This window comes from Oncorhynchus tshawytscha, linkage group LG22, assembly GCF_018296145.1.
Source record: "Oncorhynchus tshawytscha isolate Ot180627B linkage group LG22, Otsh_v2.0, whole genome shotgun sequence".
NCBI classification, from domain to species: domain Eukaryota; kingdom Metazoa; phylum Chordata; class Actinopteri; order Salmoniformes; family Salmonidae; genus Oncorhynchus; species Oncorhynchus tshawytscha.
The window spans coordinates 39749148-39774020 of record NC_056450.1 but is presented as its reverse complement, the minus strand read 5'-3'; the positions used below and the strand labels follow the sequence as shown (position 1 = coordinate 39774020).

The 24873-nt window shown below is 44.2% G+C and overlaps 1 protein-coding gene across 1 annotated transcript; it reads right to left on the bottom strand.

Annotated features, from left to right (window-relative positions):
* Positions 1-517: 517 nt before the first annotated feature.
* Positions 518-24049, bottom strand: LOC112221356 (zinc finger protein 335). Its single transcript, XM_042303587.1, has 30 exons — positions 23837-24049; positions 23213-23353; positions 22814-22928; positions 22594-22644; positions 19535-19636; positions 19283-19422; positions 18222-19073; positions 17946-18168; positions 17187-17330; positions 16721-16882; positions 16251-16506; positions 15844-16018; positions 15512-15624; positions 15237-15255; positions 14851-14970; positions 14648-14724; positions 14257-14417; positions 11697-11917; positions 11412-11511; positions 10941-11029; positions 10700-10786; positions 9706-9884; positions 9352-9478; positions 8524-8733; positions 7919-8061; positions 7609-7754; positions 7243-7415; positions 5619-5762; positions 5318-5423; positions 518-1170 (listed from the first exon to the last, which is right to left on the bottom strand). Exons 1-30 carry the CDS (start codon positions 24047-24049, stop codon positions 1043-1045), a joined length of 4917 nt encoding a protein of 1638 aa, XP_042159521.1. The 3' UTR covers positions 518-1042.
* Between the last annotated feature and the right edge of the window lie 824 nt (positions 24050-24873).

Below are 24873 nucleotides of genomic sequence, written 5' to 3'. Positions count from 1 at the left end.
TCATCTAGAATGTAATTGTATGCTGCAGCGCAAGTTTTACACCACTCCAGCCTACGCTGGATGTTAGGCTTGTGTGCGGCTGCACAGCCATGAAAACCCCTTTCATGAAGCTCCCAACGAACAGTTCTTGTGCTGATGTTGCTTCCAGAGGCAGTTTGGAACTCGGTAGTGAGTGTTGCAACTGAGGACAGACGACTTTTACGCACTTCAGAACTCGGCGGTCCCGTTCTGTGAGCTTAAGTAGCCTACCACTTCGCAGCTTAGCTGTTGTTGCTTCTAGACATTTCCACTTCACAATAACACCACTTACAGTTGACTGGGGCAGCTCCAGCAGGGCAGAAATTTGACGAACTGACTTGTTGGAAAGGTGGCATCCTGTGATGGTGCCACGTTGAAAGTCACTGAGCTCTTTAGTAAGGCCATTCTACTGCCAATGTTTGTCTATGGAGATTGCATGGCGGTGTGCTTGATTTTATACACCTGTCAGCAACGGGTGTGGCTGAAATAGCCGAATCCACTAATTCGAAGGGGTGGCCACATACACTATATATATACACAAAAGTATCACAGACATCAGAGTAGAGCACCGTGTTTGGGGGGGATCAGTTGAGCAAGGCACTGCCCAGAATTGCTAATCCTGATCATGTAATGTAGTTGTTTGGGATACAAGATGATTTGTAGCTTGGGTGCAGAGCCTTGCTTCCTAAACGATGGCTACTAGGGGGGGGCAGCAGGTAGCCTAGTTGTTAGAGCGTTGGGCCAGTAACCCGAAAGGTTGCTGGATCGAATCCAAAGGCTGATAAGGGGTAAAAAAAAGCAGTTAACCCACTGTTCCTAGGTCAACATCGTAAATAAGAATTTGTTCTTAACTGACTTGCCTAGTTAAAGGTTAAATCAATCAAATAAAAAAAACAATGCATGTCACTGGCCCCACTGTCAGCTCATATGGTTCTATCACACTGGGTCCTGCACTGCAGGCCCATCTCTCTGTCCTTTAAAGCAGTGACATCACATCCAACATCAGTGTCTGAAGGTGAAGATGTCATCTCTGCTCGTCGGTGAAGGTGACGACATCATACTGGATGCCCTGCTGTTGTAGCAGCTCCAGCTGTTCTTGTGTGGCCTCAGTGTAGACGGTCTGTGTCTGCTGCATGGCGGCATCTGCTATGACTAGAACACAGATAGAGAGAGTAAGTACTGATTCAACTTATCATCTAGTCCAGGAGTGGACAACTCCTGTCCTCGAGGGCCTGATTGGTGTCACAGTTTTGCCCCAGAAAACACACCTGACTCCAATAATCACCTAATCATGATCTTAATTTTAGAAAGTTAAAGTTGAGAACAAGTTCTCATTTGGAACTGCAACTAGGGTTGCAAACATTCCGGTAAATTTCTGGAAATATTCCATGGGGCGTTAAGCCTGGGAATTGTGGGAATTTTGCTTAAAATCATAATAAAAAAATAATTAAAAAAAGTTAGCTTTTAACAGCAAACTTTTTTTTGGGATACACAAGGTAATTCTAGGTCTTGTGGCATATTTTGGTTAAACTATCCCCAATTCAATGGAATTGCAACCCTCTGACACTAATGAGATGCTATTGAACCCACACTACTACACTGTCTGAGCAAAGGACTACATGCTTTCTGGGAAGTTTTGATTACAATACTGTGTGGGGTGAATATATTTTATGTGACATACATGATTTTTTTGTTGGTAAATAGTAGCCTATAGCAAAATGTGTTTAAATCATTTCTAACTTAATTTCTGCTAGTTAGTTTTTGCTACAATGTGGGTTTGATCTTGTTTGAGCCTGCTAATGGAGGAGTGTTAATTCACCTGTTTCCATACATTTCATTTTAAAACAATTATCTTACAAAGAAGTTGTTTAATTTAACTGCTTAACTATTTATCTTGTACATGGAATTGTATTTGTTTTGTTTTTTACTCATTTTTCTCAAATCTTTACAAGAAAATGCCACAGGTACCATCTGACGTATGGAGACATTTCACTGCAGCTAATGTAGAAGGAAAAGCTGTGTACTTTTGAAAATACTGTGCCAAAAATCATATGTGAAGAATGCAACAAAGATGCAGAATCATCTGGCCAAGTGCATAAAGTTCCCTCAGCGCTTACAACAAGCAACCTCTGACCAAAGTACCTCTACTTCTATTCAAGGTGAAAAGATGAATCAGACACCTTATCGATACCAACAGCTCATGGCCCTTCTGGAATCAGAAGTTTTTTTTGACTCAATGGAGGAACGTAGTCAGAGAAATGCTGATGAATGTCTTGCTCGAGCTGTGTATGCAACTGGTTCACCTCTGATGCTCACATCCAACAAGAGATGCTTTATCTACTCATTTGCTGGATGCAGAGTTCAACAGAGTTCAATTGAAGGTCAAGCAAATCATAGAGAAAGCAGACTGCATTGCAATCATCTCTGATGGATGGTCGAATGTTCCTGGGCAAGGAATAATTAACTACATCTCCACCCCTCAACCAGTATTCTACAAGAGGACAGACACAAGGGACAACAGAGACACCGGTCTCTACATTGCAGACGAGCTGAAGGCAGTCATCATTGACCTTAGACCACAGAAGGTATTTGCACTAGTGACAGACAATGCTGTGAACATGAAGGTTGCTTGGTCCAAAGCGGAGTCCTCCTACCCTCACAATACACCCATTGTCTGTGCTGCTAATGCATGGAATCTGCTTCTCAAGGACATCATGGCACTGAAAACAATGGATACACTCTACAAGAGAGCCAAGGAAATGGTTAGGTATGTGAAGGGTCATCAAGTTATAGTAGCGATCTACCTCACCAAGCAAAGTGAGAAGAATAAGAACACTACATTGAAGCTGCCCAGCAACACCCATTGGGTTGGTGTTGTCATCATGTTTGACAGTCTCCTGGAGGGGAAGGAGTCTCTCCAAGAAATGGTCTTATCACAGTCTGCCAATATGGACAGCCCCATCAAGAGGATGTTCCTGGGTGATGCATTTTGGGAGAGAGTGGTAACCAGCCTGAAACTCCTGAAGCCTATAGCAGTAGCCATTGCACGGATTGAGGGAGACAATGCCATCCTGTCTGATGTTCACTCTGCTTGCAGATGTAAGATAAGAAATCCGTACTGCCCTGCCCACTTCACTGTTGCTCAAGGCAGAGGTAACTGCAGTTCTGAAATATATCAGAAAGTGTGAAGACTTCTGCCTGAAGCCCATACACGCTGCAGCGTACATGTTGGACCCCCAGTATGCTGGCAAGAGCATCCTGTCTGGTGCAGATATCAACAAGGCCTATGGTGTTATCACTACCATGTCTCGCCACATTGGCCTGGATCAGGGCAAGGTTATTGGCTGTCTGGCGAAGTACACTTCCAAGCAAGTGCCTTGGGATGGAGATGCAATATGGCAGTCGTGCCAAAATATCTCATCAGCCACCTGGTGGAAGGGACTTTGTGGATCTGAGGCTCTTTCCTCTGTTGCCAAATCCCACCAACATCAGCCGCCTCAGAGTGCAATTGGTCCTTGTTTGGGAACACACACACACACACACACACACACACACACACACAACAGGCTATGCAATAGGAAAGTTGAAAAAATTGGGTATTTTTGAGCCTGACAACGAGCCATCCTCAACAAGGTTGGAAAGTGACAGTGAAGATGGGGCCTCAGAGTCTGATATTCAAGAGGTGGACATTGAGGAGGTCCAGGGAGAAGACATGGAAGCCTGAGAGGAAGACAACCAAAGCTTTAATTTCTAGACTATCATTTTACAGATGCATTTTGAAAATGTTTTTGGGAGATTGGTTCATTGGGATCATTAAATATTCCCTTTCTTTTGTTGTTTAGTGAAATCATCCCATGTGAAGAGTCAAATCATTTAATTAAAGTTACAAATGTAACTAATTTTATTTTTTCTATTGGAAGGATTTAATCAATTATGTCTACTTATGAGAAGGTTTATGTTTCTGTCTCCATATGATATGGTAAATATATCCAATGCAAAAAGCGTCTACATTTAAATGGTTTTAATATGCATATATTTCCGTTAATTCCCAGGCTTGAATAAGCCAAGTAGCCAATAGGCAGAGGGTAGCATCCTTTATCTGATTCTCTGTAATTATGGTATGGGAATAACAATGCATTTTATTTTGTAAAGTGGTTTCTTACGTCAAACAACAACATTTTCAGTCACTTCCTTGTCTGGAGGACAAGTGGATCGACAGGTTAATGTCAAGCCCTGCATGTTTATTTCAAAAGTCTCATGGAATGTAGGCCTACATTGAACACCACACATTGGCTGCTACTGTAGGCTGAATGATAGAAATAGCTGTTCTATGTTAAAATATTATGGGATGCATTTTCTCCATTGTTTTTGATGGTAGGCCACTCTGGTAGGCCTACATTATGATCAAATAGCCACATTAGCCTACTTTACTAATGTAAAGCGGGTACAGCCTCAGTGTTCAAAGTAAACGCATACTGGAAGTTGCACAGAATTTTCACACCATTCAAGTTAGCGCACAGCAGACTTGAAATTTGCTCAGTGACTAAAAAACAATTGAGGGAACATTGTTTATAAGGTGTTGAAAGTGTTCCACAGGGATGCTGGCCCATGTTGACTCCAATGCTTCCCACAGTTGTGTCAAGTTAGCTGGATGTCCTTTGGGTGGTGGACCATTCTTAATACACACAGGAAACGGTTGAGCGTGAAAAACCCAGCAGCTTTGCAGTTCTTGACACACTTAAACCGGTACGCCGGTCACCTACTACCATACCCCGTTCAAAGCCACTTAAAATCATTTGTCTTGCCCATTCACCCTCTGAATAGCACACATACACAATTCATGTCTCAATTGTTTCAAGGCTTTAAAAAACATCCTTATTTTACCTGTCTCCTCCCCTTCATCTACACTGACTGAAGTGGATATAACAAGTGACATCAATAAGGGATTATAGCTTTCATCTGGATTCACCTGGTCAGTCTATGTCATGGAAAGAGAAGGTGTTCATAATGTTTTGTATACTCGGTGTACAACAAAAACAAGTCTCAGTACAATTGAGAAATGATAGCTAAATCTGGTTTAATGTAACAGCTAATTTCCATCTGCAGTCCCCTGATAAGGTGAGCCAGGTGTCCTACCACTGTCATAGATCACATAGTGTAAGTGGAATGGTTGAAGACAGTAGAGTAGAGCTTTGGGAAACACTGCTGTAATGTATGAAGCAGAAAGAAACCTCCCAGGGAATACTTTATGCTACTGTCCTCCAGGCCCTCGACTGAAGCAGACGGTGTGTTATCATACCGGTGACAGCAGAGTGTTCAGCAACCTCCAAGTCTTCAGGTCTGACTATCTGTTGTTCTGAACTGACGGGAAGATAATGGATCTGGCTGTCATGACTCAGGGAAATCTGAAAAGAGAGCCAAGGAAGTTAAACACTTAACCTTCCATCTTACTCTGTGTCACAGGGAACATTTAAATTCCTTATCCCAAAACACAGCAGTATTCTGGTTTGACTGTTTTGGGGGTTGAATATTTCTAGGAGTGATTCTTTTGGAGCTTGATTGTTTTGTGATGGGAGTGTTTTGGGGATCCTCTCGCTCACCTGTTGCTCCTGTAGGAAGGCCCCATCATTCTCATATTGGATGATCTGTCCATCTGACATCTGGATGTGGTTCCCGTCTGCTAGCACCACGTACTCCTGGGGTAGGAAGTGTTGGACTCCATCCTGAGAGATGACATACTGGACCTGGGAGGGCGAAGGAGGAGAATTAGACCCCAGGAGGGTGAAGGAGGAGAATTAGACCCCGGGAGGGTGAAGGATGAGAATTAGACCCCGGGAGGGTGAAGGAGGAGAATTAGACCCCGGGAGGGTGAAGGATGAGAATTAGACCCCGGGAGGGTGAAGGAGGAGAATTAGACCCCGGGAGGGTGAAGGATGAGAATTACCACAATATCTTCACTGTCTGTCCCGCTTCTTTATAGTCAAAGTAAAACTTATTTAAATTTTTATAAAAATAAAATTACTTTCAAGTAGATTTTTTTATCTATAAGTATCTTTATGTTGCTAATTGGAAATGTGAGGGGGATTGACGGGGGTTAGAGGACGGGGATGAGATCTTCATTGTTTACCTACATGTATCCATATTAAAAGTCTATAAGTATCTGTACATCTCTGGCTCCCCGTGTACCTCAGTCACCTGGTTGTCCCCTGTCATGTACCTCAGTCGCCTGGTTGTCTCCTGTCATGTACCGCAACGTCGCCTGGTTGTCTCCTGTCATGTACCTCAGTCACCTGGTTGTCCCTGTCATGTACCTCAGTCGCCTGGTTGTCTCCTGTCATGTACCGCAACGCCGCCTGGTTGTCCCCTGTCATGTACCTCAGTCACCTGGTTGTCCCCTGTCATGTACCTCAGTCACCTGGTTGTCCCCTGTCATGTACCGCAACGTCGCCTGGTTGTCTCCTGTCATGTACCTCAGTCGCCTGGTTGTCCCCGGTCATGTACCTCAGTCACCTGGTTGTCTCCTGTCATGTACCTCAGTCGCCTGGTTGTCTCCTGTCATGTACCGCAACGTCGCCTGGTTGTCTCCTGTCATGTACCTCAGTCGCCTGGTTGTCTCCTGTCATGTACCTCAGTCACCTGGTTGTCCCCTGTCATGTACCTCAGTGCCTGGTTGTCTCCTGTCATGTACCGCAACGTCGCCTGGTTGTCTCCTGTCATGTCCTCAGTCTGGTTGTCTCCTGTCATGTACCGCAACGTCGCCTGGTTGTCTCCTGTCATGTACCTCAGTCACCTGGTTGTCCCCTGTCATGTACCTCAGTCGCCTGGTTGTCTCCTGTCATGTACCGCAACGTCGCCTGGTTGTCCCCGGTCATGTACCTCAGTCACCTGGTTATCTTCTGTAACGTCACCTGGTTGTCTCCTGTCATGTACCTCAGTCACCTGGTTGTCCCCTGTCATGTACCTCAGTCGCCTGGTTGTCTCCTGTCATGTACCGCAACGTCGCCTGGTTGTCCCCGGTCATGTACCTCAGTCACCTGGTTATCTTCTGTAACGTCACCTGGTTGTCTCCTGTCATGTATCTCAGTCGCCTGGTTGTCTCGTCGTGTACCGTAACCTGGTTATCTTCTGTAACGTCACCTGGTTGTCTCCTGTCATGTACCGCAACGTCGCCTGGTTGTCCCCGGTCATGTATCTCAGTAACCTGGTTATCTTCTGTAACGTCACCTGGTTGTCTCCTGTTATGTACTGTAACGTCTGTCCGTCCGCTGTGGTGATCTGCTGGATGTACGTGGCCTCCTCCTCGTCTTCCAGGCCCTGTTCCTGGGACACTATAATGTGGTCCTGACCCAGGGCCTTCTGTAGCTGCTCCGGACTGATGGTTTGTCCTGCCTGCAGGGCTGTAACAAAGAGAGAAACAACAGTATAACAGACAATGGCCAATAACAACACAAGTGGTTAACATTTCAAACAAACTGTAGCTGAAACAAAAATGTCCTCCAAATGGTATGGATGGAAATAGAGGACATCAGTGATTTATTCACCCAAGTGAAATAACCTACAAGTTGGTGTAAACGTGTGTGTGTTCCTTACACTGTAGCATGGCGAGAGCCTCCTCGTCATTGCTGACTATAAAGGCCTGCTGCTGGGAGCCTCCTCCAGATTGGATCTTCTTTGTCGGAGGGTCCTGGCTGTGGAGTCGCTCCAAATGGAACTTGAGGTGGCCGTTACGATTAAACCTGGTGGGTGGGACAGACCAGAATGGTTACCTAAGGTGCATTCAAAACATATTCTGTACAACAAAAAAACAAACAAAAAACCTTCTAATCTGGCGTCACCAATCCAACACTTCATAACAAAGTTTATTCTCACAGCCTCAAGATGCCCCAATTGGTTGAATTACCTCTGTCCACAGATCTTGCAGGTGAAGGGCTTCTCGTTGGTATGCGTCATCATGTGTCTCCTCAGGTCCTTCCTGTTTTTCGAGGCAAAGCTGCAGCTGGGGCACTTGTGAGGCCGCAGATAGGTATGCATGCCCATGTGGGTCTGGGAAAGGAATGGTACAGTGATAACCAAATGATAGCATGCTTTAGATAGAGAAACTGTAATTCGCTACTAGGGGTCAATGCTGCCTTTCAATACCAAAACATTTTTTGGGGGCAAAGAAAAAAGTCCCTTCATATTTATTAAAAGTGTTCATCTCAAACTCTTTCCTCAATTTATTGGGTGTGCTCTCCTCACCACCTTCTGAAAACATCAGACGGTAGAGAATCAAATCAATCAAATTGATTTATAAAGTCCTTCTTACATCAGCTGATGTTGCAAAGGGCTGTACAGAAACCCAGCCTAAAACCCCAAACAGCAAGCAATGCAGGTATAGAAGACCAGAGATCTGAGGGGAAGGTCCTCTACGCTTCCAAAGCCGCCCTCCTCTAGAGAGGGCACAAAGAATCAAGGAAATATTGTTTTGGGATTTACAACCTGACTGAGAAATGATAAAAGACCCACCTTGACGTCTGGCCAGGAGGAGGCAGTGAAGTCACAGTCAGGACACTTGAAGGTGGAGGGGTCAATATGGGCCCTCTTGTGGTTCTCCATGTCACTGCGGCCCTGGAACGACTCTAAGCAGATACGACAGGAGAACCTCTTTGGGTTGAGCTGGTTCTGGTCCTGGGGGGATGCCACCATGGAGGGGGAACCAGGGACCTCACTGCTTAGCTGAAAGAGGGAGAGAGAGAGATGGAGGAAGAGACAGCAGATTACCTTCTCAGACATCTACAGTTCAACAGAACAGGGATGAGTTTCCCGAGAGTTTCAGAGCATTAACATCATCTTAGATACAGGAATTGTATTCCTGTGGAAACTGTTCTCCAACACCCCCTGCTACAGTATGTGGTATTCCTGTAGAAACTGTTCTCCAACACCCCCTGCTACAGTATGTGGTATTCCTGTAGAAACTGTTCTGTAACACCCCTGATACAGTATGTGGTATTCCTGTAGAAACTGTTCTGTAACACCCCTGCTACAGTATGTGGTATTCCTGTAGAAACTGTTCTGTAACACCCCCTGCTACAGTATGTGGTATTCCTGTAGAAACTGTTCTGTAACACCCCTGCTACTGTATGTGGTATTCCTGTAGAAACTGTTCTGTAACACCCCCTGCTACTGTATGTGGTATTCCTGTAGAAACTGTTCTCCAACACCCCCTGCTACAGTATGTGGTATTCCTGTAGAAACTGTTCTCCAACACCCCCTGCTACAGTATGTGGTATTCCTGTAGAAACTGTTCTCCAACACCCCCTGCTACTGTATTTGGTATTCCTGTGGCTGGTTTACCTCTACCTGCTGTAGAACTCCATCCCCCACACCAGAGGTCAGGTAGTACTGGGTGTCTCTGTTCTCTTTGAGTGTTTTTGTTCCCTCCTGCTCTTCCTCCATGGGCTGGGGACTGCCCACGTCACTACTGAAAACACAACACATTGGAACACTGAAGTGGAAGTCAACTAAGTTGATTTATCTCCAAAAATGTTTGATATTTTTTTGTAATGGGAGAAGCTTATTTCAGCACTTCAAAAATCATGTTAAAATATCATCAAGAAATGCAAATTGTATAGCAGATCAGACAGAAATGTCGCTCATTAGCTAATGGCCAGTGCCGTGTTGGCCAGGTGAGGCCAGGTTCTACAGTACCTGTATCCAGGGCCAGTGCTTTGTTCCATCTGTTCCACCACACTGAAGCCCTCTGCCCCCTCATAGGCCTGGATGGCTATCTGAGTAATCTCTCCATTCTCATTGGTCCCAGCCTCATAGACCTCCTGGACCTCTTGCACCAGGGTCTCCCCATTCTCAGACATGTGGAACGTCACAACCTAAAGGACCACAGCAGAAATTAAAAAGGACTATACTTTTTACTTTAAAAAAAAGAAAAAAAATGGGGGTGGGGGGGTACTCTTACATTTTAATTTAGCCAGGGATATTATTAAAAATAAGCGGGGAGACGGAGAGAAAAAGAAATGCAGGACAGTGGTGTGATTGGGATTAGTGCTCACACTAGGGGTTGGTACTGTATGTGCGTTATTATCCTCGTTGTGCAGTACGGGGGGAGACTCTGAAACACATCCTTTTTAGAAAAGGAAAAGCTCTCGATAGTGTTTTTTCAGAGACCCCATACTGCACAACAAGGATGAGGAAATTAAATCGCTGGCTGGGGTAAATTGATTAAAAAAAACAATTGAAATCGCACAAAAAAAATAAGTGTCTGGAGCCTTCAAATGCAAAGTGTAATTTGGTTTAAAAAAAGAGAAAAAAAAGAAACACATTTCTCCTTTAACCCTGGAGATCCAAAGGGGTCAACTTTTTTGCTTTTGCCCTTCTACTCAGACACTTGATTCAAATAATCAACTCATCACCAAGCCTTTGATTCCAATCAGGTGTGTGAGTGCTAAGGCAACGACTAAAACTTGCATCCCTTTGGTTACCCAGGACCAGGATTAAGAAATTCTGATCTACCGGGTAATGACGCTTCCTAAAGCACATATATACAGTACTAATCTCCTAAGTGTGCGTACGAAATTGTGTCTGGACCCTTCTATAACATGCAATTTACATACAGATTGCCAAAAATTATCCTTTAAAAAGAAACATTACACTACACCAGCCTCAAATAAATAAAAATCAAATAAACCTTTTGGGCTCCCCCGGTCGCCGAGGTAACCGCTGTCCAGGAGCCCGCTTTTAGAACCTCGGAGTCCGATGATTTCAACATCTGTACCTGAGGAGTACACACAGACAGACTGCTCATCCAATACACAACCTAGTCTGTCCCAATCACGCAGAGCTGTGTAGCAGTCCTGTAGGAATCATTACATAGGTCAGTAAAACACCAGAGGTCTACTCAATGAGCCAATGTGTGAACCAGCCAGTACCTGTAGTGAGTTTTCCACCAACTGTCTGGCGTTGCTCATATTCAACAGCAGATCCAGAGCATTCTGGGCTGACAGGTCCGAATTCCCGGCTGTGAAGATGGAAAGAGATGAAGACATTATTGTTTTTTATTTATTTTACCTTTATTTAACCAGGTAGGCAAGTTGAGAACAAGTTCTCATTTACAATTGCGACCTGGCCAAGATAAAGCAAAGCAGTTTGACAGATACAACGACACAGAGTTACACATGGAGTAAAACAAACATACAGTCAATAATACAGTATAAACAAGTCTATATACAATGTGAGCATGCTTGTGTCATGCTTCTCAATGCATTATAAAACGTTACCATTGGGCTTGGTAGAGCTCTTAGGCCATACGAAAGAGTCTGTTAATCTGTCCTTGGTGGGGCAGTTGGTTACTGAAGAAGGAAGAAAGAATATTGGAGGAGTGAAGACGAAAAATAACTGACCCTGTTCGTAAGTGATGGTGGTGTTTCCCATTGCATCTTGGGAGACTGAGGCGTTCTGCATTGTCTGCATGGCTTGTAGTGTGTCAGAATCCACTGCTACCTATCACGTGGGGGGAAAAACAGTCAAACATTCTCTATCCAAAAACTATCCATTAGATATTATTCATTCCAAGGTACTTGCTTCTACTCTTCTTCCCTTAGAAGACCCACACAAACTCCTGTTCATCTCTGTATTTAGAGGCATATAGATATTTAAAGTACAATATATCTCTTCCCCAGGCGTACTATAGTGTTCTGTAGGCCCGCTGTGTCGTCGTGTTGCTGTTTGAGTTCCTCTATCTGTTTCTGGGTGAAGAAGGGTCTCCTCCTCCGCCTGACGGGCTCCTCAGGGTGCGTAGCGCTCCACTCCTCAAACGCCTCCGGGTGGCGACACTGGACGTGCAGACCCAGGTTCTTACGGTGCTTCGTCATGAAGTGGCACATCTCACAGGAGAACGGCTTTTCTCCTAGAGGGTGAAAGGAAAGCAGTGTTCCTAAATGCTTCTGCTCCTAGTTACTCAACACCTTGATGAGCTGAATAGGGGCGGCAGATATCCTAGAGAGGTTAGAGAAGAGAGCCATTGACCGAAGGGTCACTGGTTCAAATCCCAGGTTTTTTTTTTGGGGGGGGGGGGACTGGTGGAGAGTGAACCTGGCCTTATGCTACCAACCCCTCAAGGGTGTGTTTGTCTCCAGGGGTTGAGTGGTAAACACTTGCAATAGCTAGTGAACTAAACTGATTGGGATGGAGAAGATCATAGTGACATTACAGTAACTCACGTATGTGTTTGAAGGCCAGGTGAGAGACCTGGAAGTCCTCTTTAGAAGTGGAGTATTTACAGTACTCACATTTAAAAGGGTTTAACCCAAATGAGTCCCACTGCAACGCAGGTGTAATTTGGACTTCTAACCCCTTTTAAACAGTGTGGCTTCCACATCCGTTTGTACCATTAATCTGTGCGATTTAAACAGAGGATGAGCTAGAGAGGTGTTTGTGAGACCCAAGGGCAGAACCCGAAGGGGCCCGGCGCCGTGTTTTTTTTTAAACAAAAATGGCCGAGAGTCAAACACGCACATGTAACATGACGCTCACAAGCTACCGAGCTGTTAGACGGTAAAGGGGTTCTTCTACATAGAAGATCATAAGAAATCTCATGGACATAGTGTCTATAATAAACTCACATAGTTGCTGTCACAAACTCCACACAGTTGTTGTCACTGACTAGTTAAGATTTAATATCCTACTGAGCAAACAATTTCTGTACTTACAGCATTCATATAAATAGGTTTTTCCATTTAGCATTTAAAAAAATAAATAAATTGACATTTGAATGCAACTGTTTATTAGGGCTGTCCATGACTAAAAATGACTTGGTCGATCCAAAGTAGTCTGTTCTTTCGAGCCAACCGACTGGTAGAAATTGAAAACGTGTATTTTTCCATACATAGGGTATGTCTATGTGTTAAGAAAATAAACCATGTATGCATTGAGCTTGTCTGATGCTTTAAGCACACTGTTCGATGAAATAAGACACATGACTCAAGAGGGAGCCAGACATCTAGATAATCAGAAGAAAAACAATTTAACCTGACCCGGTTGTCACCCTCCTGCTCCTACTGGCTTTGGCAGATTCTGCCGTTACTCTCTCCTGAAGTTGCAGGTAATAGGCTACATGAGGAGTCTGCAACCTTTCATGTGGAATGACCATTTATGGTTTTCATACGCACATTTTCCTGGAACAGTTTCATGTCATTTATAATAACATCTTCGTATCTGAAAATCATTGTTGGGTGGTCAATCAAAATATATATCCAAATCTAAATGAAAATGATGAACCTAGAAAAGTAACTTTTATTGCATTGCCAACTATGTAAAAAAATAGCCTTATAAAGCCCCCAAAAAATATATAATGTAAAACAGTGCAGCCTGCAGGTAGAAAACACCCTGATGAAAATAAATATCCTATAAATCACATTGGCTGCGCATGGCCTGTCTGCAATGAACTTAAAACATTGTATCAACTCTTAGGGTCTGGCTCAAAGCTCTCACTAGCAAACTTACAACATTGTATAAAATATTCTGGGCCTTAAGCATTTCCTGTGCTATTGAGCTCAGGACAGACACAGCTGTAGGCTATTTGAGCAAAAGATAAGAAGTAATCAGGTAGGTCTATTTTATGACGTATCGACTGGATCAGAGCACAACATGTTCCCCTTTCACGCCGAGTGGTTATCGACAGGGGGAGAGAGAGCTGGAGAGATTTTTTGAATACATTTGAGGAACTATTGTCATTCTCAATGGATGTAAAAACAGACTTTGTTTGCTTGGTGTTTAAAAATGAAGAAAACATTACTTTTGAGAAGCTCCACAGCTCATTAGTGGAGATACGTTAGACCAATCAGAAATACTATCAGGGCACATTTATATGCCAAGCTTTGCACGCAGGCTAGCAGTAGGCCTATAGGCTAACCTATGCGTAATCAGGTGTGCGTCCTTACTCAACAAGTGTCGCAGAAGTTGTGGGCTCTGTGAAAAACGTGTCATCTCTGACAATGAGAACGATAAAAGACAGACAAAACAACTTATCGATCAAACAATCGACCAGTGGACTAATTGGGGTCAGCCCTACTGTTTATGTCAAATTGTTTTGTAGCTAGCTCTGGTTGTCCTGAACAGAACATGGTAAAACACATCATTGTGAGGATAAATATAAGGGCTGGACATGCAGATCAATGGAAGTCATAAATGACTTGGGGTCTTGGGATTGACAGGGTTTTAAGAGTCGGGATTAGGTGTAGAACTCACCTGTGTGTTTGATGGCCAGGTGAGAGACCAGGAAGTCCTCTTTAGAGGTTGAGTATTTACAGTAGTCACATTTAAAGGGCCGGTCGTTGGCGTGGGACAGCTGGTGGTTGAGCAGGAGCTTCTTGTTCTCACAGTCATAGTCACAGAACTCACACTTGAACCTGGTAGACAGACACATTAGACAAGTTAGAGGATATTAACACTGTGTAGTGTATGATAAGGGGAAAACATTTTGAAACAGGGAGGTACTAACTGAACTTCACAGTGCAAATTGCTACAGTGTGTAATGAATACCACCCTGGTTTCACAGGACTGACTATGTGTATGTTCTGCTGAGATGCTATGTTCTGCTGAGAGGCCCAATGAAAATTGCGCTACTTCCTGTACTGACCTGCTGTTGTCAACACTCTGGATGTGTGTGAGGAGATGCATCTTGAACGTATATCTCTTCTTGAAGGACTTCCCACACTGGGAAGTCAAAACACAAACAGATATTTATAAAGATTTCAAAGAAAATCAGGAGATTAAAACTTGAACCCTGATTGATTTGAGTGGATTATTGGAATTTTTAATCAAGGTCAGATGATGTGTTACCTTGTCACACATGTGTGGTTTCTCAGCACTGTGTGTCTTCATGTGCTGAGTGAGTCTCTTCTGCATGGGGTAGACTCTATGGCACACTGGACACGGGAACGACAACACCTTAGATACCTGCTGAGAGTCAGACAGACCTGTGCAAACACATCTGGCTTGTACAGACAGACCATACGACTTCTATGGGATAAAAAAACCAAGATATCTTACTGGGTTTAAAACCTTCAATACATATTTCATAAACCTGCTGTGGCATAAAAACAAGATATGGCACTAGGTTTATAACATGTTTTTACATGGGATGACCTGGATAGAAAAAGTCTATCTAGGGTGGCCAACTATAGTAACTCAACATTTTATAGATTTAAAAAGGTGAAAATACTTACAGACTCGGACTTTGTTTTCCTGTGAAAGGATGAAAAATAAGTTACTGGATCGAATGATTTGATTGATTAATTAAAAATCGATTAGGCTTCGATCGGTCTCCAGCTTAAAACAAACCCAAACAATAAAGGTTAATGTGCCATTTTGGTCTGGTGATGTGAGTTGTATGACGCTCACATGTGAATGTCCCACGCATGGTGTCAGAGAGAACATACTGCTCCTGGTTACATACTGCTGAGTGTATGATAACGTCCTGTGTGTGTGTGTGTGTACATACTTGTCCTTGTTGTGTATTGCAGAGTGTCTAATGACGTCCTTCTTATACACACTGCTGTAGTCACACTCCTCACACTTAAAGGGCTTGTTCCCCTGGTGGTTAAACATGTGTTCCTGTTTAACACAGCAGAGAAAACAGGCACTTACCATTCCACTGTGGTTATTACAGACAGTACAGGGAACAGACCAGGCCTGAGATACAAGAGAAAAACTGAAGACTGATTCAATGATTAAAAAAAGCAGTGTAATTCATTTGCAATAAAGATGATGCTGTAATGAAGGCTACATACATTTGACTGACTGATCGGACTGTATGCCCTGGGCCCCACTCACCTTGAGCGAGGACCAGCGTTTGCAACGGTAGTTACACTGCAGGCACTTGAAGCACTCTGGGTCGTTTCCTTGGTGAGAGTCTACATGGAACCTCAAGTCATCCTGGGACAGGAAGCGAGAGCCACAAATCCAACAGTTGTGAGGCCTCAGGAGGGGCTTCAGAGACGTGTAATATCTGGCGATACACACCGGTAGGGGGAGTGAAGGTATTTAGTTAGAAGATCGCGGTATGCGGCTACATCATGTAATATCCTTTCCAACAGTACAGATCTGTGCCGTACGCAATCACCATAGTTGCTGGAAGGGACAATGTAAAATGTTAAAATCCAGGCTATCCCAGGACAGGACGATACAGGTATTCAGAGATACAGTAGTTCGTTTCAGGTGTCAGTAACAATGAGTCTTACTTCATGTACTTCTTGCATTTCTTGCGGAGAAACCTCTTGGAGGGTCGACCTCGTTTCCTAGGGAAAAACTCTGCCTCCTCCGGCCTCCCATTGGGTGACGGGTCTTTGTTCTCAGAGTCTGACTGGCTGATGCCGGCTTCCACTGCTTTTCCATTGGCCAAGGAATCTGGTCCGTTTCCCAGGCCTGAGGAACTGGCTTCCTCGGAGCCTTGAGGGTCCACACTCTCGATACGCTGCTTGAATGCACCCTCAGCTTCTGCACTCAGCCGAAACAAGGAAAATGCAGAGCAGGGATAAGAAACCTATTCAATAACAGCTTAGTGAATGAAATCAGCACACAATTGTCTTCTTGCGGTGATCTTTGAAAAAGGCCTTCACTTAAAAATTGAGAAGATGTGCAGAAACAGCCGAGTGTATTTGTTCAGTGAATGTGAGCATGGTGAGTGTATTGTTCCTACAGTAGTACCCACCCTTGCAGTTGTAGCTGTCCTCTGTGTAGGTGAACTTCCTGGGGCGACCCACCCTGCGTCGGGGGCGGTCTGTGGAGGAGCAGGGAGGAGGGGCAGGTTGTCTCAGCAGGGGAGGCTGTCTGTCCCTACAATCCACATCTGCTGGGTTATAGTCACTGTCCTCTGGAGAGAAAAGAGGGAGAGAGTGAGTGTGTGAATCCCAAATCGACCACTAGCCGCTACACCCAAGTAACCAACCGACTGACTGACCAGCTGACCGGCCGATTGACCGGCTAACCGACCGGCTAATGGGCTAACTGACCGACCAACTGATCGACCGGCTAACCGTCCAGCTGACCGGCCGATTGACCGGCTAACCGACCGGCTAATGGGCTAACTGACCGACCAACTGGCTGGCTGACCGGCTATAGGCTTCATGTGACAAGTGCTTATATAAAAAAAAAACTTGACATGGATCTCAACGTACCTTCAGAGTCATGGATGGCCCCAGCGTCTACGATGTCTTCGTCCTCTGGCTCCTCAGGCTGTGGCTCTGGTTTCACCTCAGCCTGCTGACGGGCCAACGTATCACTACGCCTGGGCCGACCACGCTTCTTAGGAGGGGGGCCACCTGGAAGTCACACAGCACACCACCAATCAGATCATTGTATTCCATACAGGACCATCAATCAGCTCAATCAAATCCAATTTTTACCTTCGGGGATTGATTTAGGCATATTCCTTTTAGTTTCTAGTGGAGCACAGAACCTCAGTTTAGAAGTTGATGAAGCACTCTCGTTTTATTTGATCATATTCCATACAGGCCTTGTTGGCAGAGCGCACGTTCGGTAAATGATAAAAGGGTTGTATTAGTCTATTTTCCCCAGGGGGATAAATAAAAGTTGTAACCTAATTAATTCAGCTGAGGATAACTAGTTTTAATCTAATTGTTTCAATTGAGGATGAATAAAGTTTGATTCCATTTGAATTCAGTTTCTGCCCTCAGATGTGTCTAGGTCTAAACTGAGGATCAATACTAGTGATTCATTTATAGATGGCTGCCTCCTGTACTGTATGTTTATGTGTCTTTCTTCCCTCAGTTCTCTCTAGACGGGATGGGGCTACTGTACCTGTGGGTTTGAAGTGCCTGTCTCTCAGTTCTCTCTAGATGGGGTGGGGCTACTGTACCTGTGGGTTTGAAGTGCCTGTCTCTCAGTTCTCTCTAGATGGGATGGGGCTACTGTACCTGTGGGTTTGAAGTGCCGGTCTCTCATGTGGTTGATGAGGGTGTCTTTGAAGACGCTTTTGTAGGGACACATCTTGCATTTGAACTGCTGAACGATCACCACCTCCATCATCTCCTCCAGTTCAGCCATGGTGTGGGGGATGGTGACCCCTGGTCCTCTTCCAGCCCCGCCCCCCTCCACAGCTGAAGTTCTAGACCCCCCACCACGCCACCCTCCTCTCCCCTAAAAGGCCTCCCCAGACTGGGGGACCACTGAGGCTCAGGGGCCCCCTCAACCTCAGGCTCCAGGCGGGAGGAGGAGGTCCAACTGCTGCTGATGTAAGGGCCAGGCTGGCTCTCTGTGCACTCCATAGCCTCTGCTGAGCCTGCGGTGTCTGCCTGGGGGTGGTGGTGGACTGATCCCACAGTGTCTGCCTGGGGGTGGTGGTGGTCTGTGGAGGAGCCCTCGCCTCCCTCCCCTATTCCAGTGTACCACCCCGGGGAGGCCTCTGGGCCAGTGCTGCTGCTGGTGGTCTCCATGTAGTGGGAGTGCTGGGGCTGCTGCTGGTCAGAGTGCTGTGGCTGGTCTGGGTCCTGGTTCTGGTTTGGGCTCTTGTTTGGGTCCTCCCTTTGCCCTTCCTGATCCTGGTAGTTGGAATAACCGGGCTGCTCTGAATCTGCAGCAACAAACTCCACATACTGCTGTAGGGTTCGGTGACCCTGGGAGTGGTTAGTCAGGGTTCGGTGACCCTGGGAGTGGTTAGGCAGGGTTCGGTGACCCTGGGAGTGGTTAGGCAGGGTTCGGTGACCCTGGGAGTGGTTAGGCAGGGTTCGGTGACCCTGGGAGTGGTTAGCTCTGCTGCTGCTGTCGATGTAGCTCTGAGAGTGCTGCGGCCTCAAATCCTCTTCACACTCCAGGTACACCTCCGTCCCCGCACTGCAGTCCACAACATAGTGAGTGTGGCGTCGTCGAACGCCGGGGGATGAGGGGTTGGAGTCGGCGGCTCCGCTACCCTCCACGTACCCCCGCAGGTCCTGGTCAGCGTTGTCGACTACACCGTACTCCGGGAAGCGGGACAGAGACCGGGACGAGATCCTAGTCTGGTCAGATTCCTCGTCGTCTACATACGAGGAGGACGACTCTCCAGTCTGGTCAAATCAAATAGTCAAACTTGATTTAAAACTGCATTTTTAAAAATGTAAACACACTTTATCGTAGAACAATGAAATAAAAGAAACTGAAAAGCCATAAAGGAGATAAAACAAGAACGATTTCTAAAATAACAAATAAATCCTTGACTTAAAAGGTGTGTTTTCAAACGTGATTTAAAAAAACCTAAATTGTGTCTGCCCCTTACCTGGTCAGGTCCGTCTGCATCTCCACCGCTACAGTCCATATACTGAGATGCGTGGGAGTGCTGGGGCTGGTTCTCCTGGTCCTCATGGTCTGGGTAATGGCTGCCAGAGGGCTGGTCTGGCTGGTCAGGGTCCAGGTTATCTAGCATGTCAAAAAACATTTGATGAAAAAAAAGGGACAGCATTCACTTGAAATCTCTATGTTTCAATGTTCTTTCATGGCAACCCACTGGCATACGTTGCATATTTCATACCCTGCATGTCTCCCTGGTCGTGGCAGGTGGAGGTAGGACCCTCTCCCAGAGCCTCGATGGTGATGCGGTGATGGCTGGACAGGGCCGAGGATGACGTGTGGGCTACCATAGGAGAGGGAGAAACCACACTGGTCAGACCTGGATAACTCTAGTTTTAACTCAGCTTTGTGGAAAGTAACTCTCTGTCTGGGTCTGGTACAAACCTGGATAACTCTATAGTTTTAACTCTGCTTTGTGGAAAGTAACTCTCTGTCTGGGTCTGGTACAAACCTGGATAACTCTAGTTTTAACGCTGCTTTGTGGAAAGTAATTATCTTTCCAGGGGACAAATAGTAACTTCGGCGGTGACTACAACTGTCTGAATACAGATGTCAGGAAGTGACTCCTTTTCTGAAACTATTGGATTGGTTGCCTTCAACTAATGGCAGGGCTGTATCTGGAACTGCATGTTGGATTGGCTGTCTTCAACCAATGGCAGGGCTGTGCCTGGAACTGCATGTTGGATTGGCTGCCTTCACTAATTGCAGGGATGTATCTGGAACTGCATGTTGGATTGGCTGCCTTCACTAATTGCAGGGATGTATCTGGAACTGCATGTTGGATATAGAAATAGAATGAATAGAGCACCTACAATCTCCCATCTTGACAGTTATAGTTGATCTACGCAATAAATGTATATCTGAACATTGTGTAAATGTCCATTCTCTTGAATGTCCATTGCCCCAGGTGTACATTATCAAGTCAAACCAATTAACTAATTTTTGTACAGAGAAGTATAAATAAGTTGTGATGCTCAACTATTCCAATCTGACAGTCATTTCTTTAGAGCTTCTGTCCAAAGCGCGACATACACACATTCTTCCCATTTGTGTTTTTTGATCAGAAATAATTGCTTATGCGTACATTCATGTGTGTATGTGCAAAATACTACTGTTCTCAGATTCTTAATTTGATAGATTTTAGATGTAAAAATGGGGTTTGGTTGCAAAACGCTAGTTCGTGTCCTGTACACACAAAACAATGGTTCTAAATAGTATCAGATAGGGGTTCTTCGGCTTGTAACTATAGCGAAACCCTTTTTAATGCTTTATAGTCCTTTTGAAGGTTCAATAAAGAACCATTCTCATAAGTTTATATATGGAACCTTTGATTTGTGGTTGTTTCACCGAGCTATCTTAAGATAAATGGACTAACTAAGTTGCTCTAGATAAGAGCATCTACTAAATGACTAACATGTCAAACGTAAATCCTTGACATACATAATCTCATATTACTGTATTGATAAATGTTTCATTAAAAAAAATCTCATATATACACAGAGTGTACAAAACAAGGACGCCTTCCTAATATTGAGTTGCATCCCCTCTTTTCCACTCAGAACAGACTCAATCCGTCAGGGCATGGACTCTACAAGGTGTTGAAAACGTTCCACAGAGATGCTGTCCCATGTTGACTCCAATGCTTCCCACAGTTGTGTCAAGCTGGCTGGATATTCTTTGGGTTATGGACCATTCTTGATACACACGGGAAACTGTTGAGTGTGAAAAACCCAGCAGCGTTGCAGTTCTTGACACAAACCGGTGCGCCTGGCCCCTACTACCATACCCCGTTCAAAGCCACTTAAATCGTTCTTGCCCAATCACCCTCTGAATAGCACACATACACAATCCATGTCTCAATTGTCTCAAGGCTTAAAAATCCTTCTTTATCCTGTCTCCTCCCCTTAATCTACACTGATTGAAGTGGATTTAACAATTGACATCAATAAGGGATCATGGCTTTCACTTGGATTTGCCTGGTCAGTCTATGTCATGGAAAGAGCAGGTGTCCTTAATGTTTTGTATACTTAGTGTATATTGATGTCACAAAATGTATCATTTGTACAGTTCTTTATTAAAAGTGTAGTTATTTGTCACATTTGACTGTAAAATCAAGCAGTACTACCCATTTCTCTGCGAATGAGGTGGATATATAACGTTTTGCAACAAAACATGATTATTTGTCTCTGAAATAAAACCATCAAGCGACAGATTTCCAACTAATATAGGTCTGTCATTGAACAACACCATTCCACGATAAGATGGTGAAAAAACATCTCTTTCATAAGTTCTTTAAACAACAAAAGCTAATTTACCAACATTTCCTAATATATATAGCTTTTTGAAATTAAACTTAATTTGATCTACACAATACATTTCTATGTCCATTCTCCTGAATGTCCATCGCTCCAGGTGTACCTAATCAAGTCAAACCAATGACCCAATGATATTTTGTACAGATAAGTGTTCTTGATCCAAAAACACACTATACCATCATTAAAGGGATAGTTTATTCAGAATACAAACATGATGTTCAACCTGCCTTGGCTGCGTTTGCTTCTGACTTCTTGACTTATGAAATATACATATTCCTTTCACTGAGGGAAAGATGGGGAATGTATAACGTTTACATTCTGTCAGGATATGTTATTGTTAGCCATCAGGGATCCTCTGAGAGGAGAACAGACACTGTCTGGTACCAGTCACCATATCAGCCGTGAGTTGGGGAGGAGTGTTGCACTTTGGGGAAGAGGTCAGGTCAGATGAAGTGAGGAAGAACAGATATCACGAAAGGTTCTGTCTAGCAACAGAGATGCATTGGCTGTTCAGACGTGTAAGGAGGAGACTCAGCATTGGAGAAAGGGTTAAATATCAGTGCTTGTGTGAATATGTCTTTTGTCTGTTCGGCTGTTCGACCCTTTGGGGTGAATAAACTTGATTTATGCTTTCATAGAGTCCGTCGAGTCCTTACTCTGACATTTAGACCCTAACAGCTGTATTAGCTGCATTCTCGCTAACACTCAACATTAAAACACTATTGTGTCTGTGTAAAAAAACATATTTACTTTTGAAGCAACATTTTCTTAGCGTGTTGTTACATAATACTTTAGTAATAGCATTTTAATTGTCTAGCAATGAGCGGAGAGTTTTTGTAACTACTGTACACAAGCGAAACTAGTTACTGTAGCCTGTGAGAGAAAAGCTCACCATCATCTGATCCTTGTAGTATCAAATACTGACCCTCACTGGTCTCTGCAGCTCCGTCCTCTGCACTGGTCACTGCTATACAACCTGGAGAACAAGGATACATAGATATTGACTGTGATGGACAGACTACATTACCCGAATGGAGTATGTTTGTACTGACATTGATTGTTACGTTTGTGTCTAATGTTTTATATATTTTCACGATTGACAGGAATCAAATTCCCTTCGGGGGAAAATGTTTTCATTCCCTCACCATTCATGATGTCGGGTCCGATGGTAGACTCTATGATCTTGTCTATGGCTGATCCCAGATCTGAGGAGGTGGAGGCTGTCGAGTCAGACACCGCCGCGCTGGAGTGAACCATCACCTGTAATACAATATACGATATGACGTTTTTAAAAATGTATTTTTTAACCTTAATTTAACTAGGCAAGTCAGTTAAGAAAAAAACTATCAGTGACATTCAACTAAAGTAGGTAAAATAACCATATATGAGTCAATCCAAGTCAAACCTAAAAGAAACACAGCTATTAGCTAAATCAATGCTAGTAAGAAAAGAGTGTTGGACACCAGTAAAAAAATGTTGTTGTTTTTGGGGGGGAGTGTACTATGGGGTGAACCAAGGTGCGCTTGAATATTAGAGATGCTCACCTGGGCTGACCCAGACACCAGGATGGACTGTGTTACAGTGGAGACGCTGGTGGACTGGGCCACAGAGGAGGAGTCTGGGAGGTGGACGGTGGCCCTGTGGTGGGTGACATCCGTACTGGAACTAGTCTCTGGTAGGAACACCTGGAAACAGAAACATGGGTGAGAGGCATGGACATGGAGACTAGCTAAAACATTAAGGTCACTCTGTGGATAGTCCCATATAGATGCTCTACAGATGGTCATACTGTCAACATCTGTTGATAAGCAACTGCTTGTTATGGCTACAGTTAGGGTTAGGTTGAGAATAAGGGTTAAGGTTAGTAGATAGTTAGTTGAAATGTTGTTGACATTTATTGAACATCTATAAACCATCTATTTGGAACTGTCCAAAAATAAAAGTGTTACCAAAACACTAGAGCCCCTACCAGGACAATCAAACATAGACGTCTTTGGATCCTTGAAAAAGTGCTTTATAAAATGTATTATGATTATCATTACAAACACACAGGCTTTAAGTGTATTACTTTTGACTTTATTACACTGTACCATTAAGTATCTCTTGTATGTTACATAGCATTAAAGTTTGATGATCCTGAACAGTTCAGATAGTGTAGTTGTTAATACCAGGACCCCCTCTGAGCTCTGTCCCACGTGGCAGTCTGACTCTGGGGCAATGCTGTGGTGGTGCTGGCTGTGATGGCGGGATGCTGCATCACTGCTGTCTGCCGACATGGCCTCTGAGGACTCCATGCCCATACCGCTCTCCGACGGCTCCTCCATTCCGGACCCCGACGGACCCACATCACTGCTGCTCTCCACCTCTATCTCCCCTTCCATCTACCATAGAAAATAATATGGTCCATAGCAGAGCTTTTAGAATAGAATGTTCATTTTCCCCAGAGGGAACTTCAGTATCCAGAGAGACTGAGTGACATGCTCAGTGTGTGAGGGAATCAAACCCACAACCTTGGCAGGTGTTGAGGGGCGGCAGGGTAGCCTAGTGGTTAGCGTGTTGGACTGAAAGTAGCTGAAAGGTTGAAAGTTCAAATCCATGAGCTGATAAGGTACAAATCTGTCGTTCTGCCCCTGAACAGGCAGTTAACCCACTGTTCCTAGGCTGTCATTGAAAATAAGAATTTGTTCTTAACTGACTTGCCTAGTTAAATAAAATAAATTGTCAACATAATGCTGTAACTCTCAGGCCATCTGACCCATTTCCATGCTTAGGACAGTCATGGTCCTACACTAGAAATATCTATATTGATGATGGATACCAGTTTTCAACTATCATATGTCTATCGAATATCGAATATCCATCCATCTTCTGGCATTAGCCTATTCTTTCACAGGGAGTGTACTTTTAATTGGATATTGATTGTGTGAAATGCCCTTTAAAAAAAAAAGAATTGCAGTTTATTGCATATCAGTTTAGAGGTGTTTCTCTTGAGTAGCATTCGTGAGGGTGCTTTGTTGAACGGACTCCTTTCTGTGGGTCTTTGAGTGTGAAGTATAATACCACTGATGAACATACAGTAGCTATCTAGCTAGTTACATGGCTAACTGTAACTTAACCACATTGGACGTGGTTTCTTCTTCTTTGTGCTTAGATAGCCAACATGAAAGCCAAGTTCACTAGCAAGTAGCTAAACTAGCTAATAATA

Bases quoted from the DNA above. Each gene is read 5' to 3' on its own strand.
- LOC112221356 (XM_042303587.1), bottom strand. From the start codon at position 24,049: ATGGAAGGGGAGATAGAGGTGGAGAGCAGCAGTGATGTGGGTCCGTCG. The intron at 16,019-16,250 runs GTAAGACTCATT...GTGTATCGCCAG, and splicing joins AAATGCAAGAAGTACATGAA to ATATTACACGTCTCTGAAGC. The intron at 7,755-7,918 runs GTAATTCAACCA...CCCACCCACCAG, and splicing joins TGCAAGATCTGTGGACAGAG to GTTTAATCGTAACGGCCACC.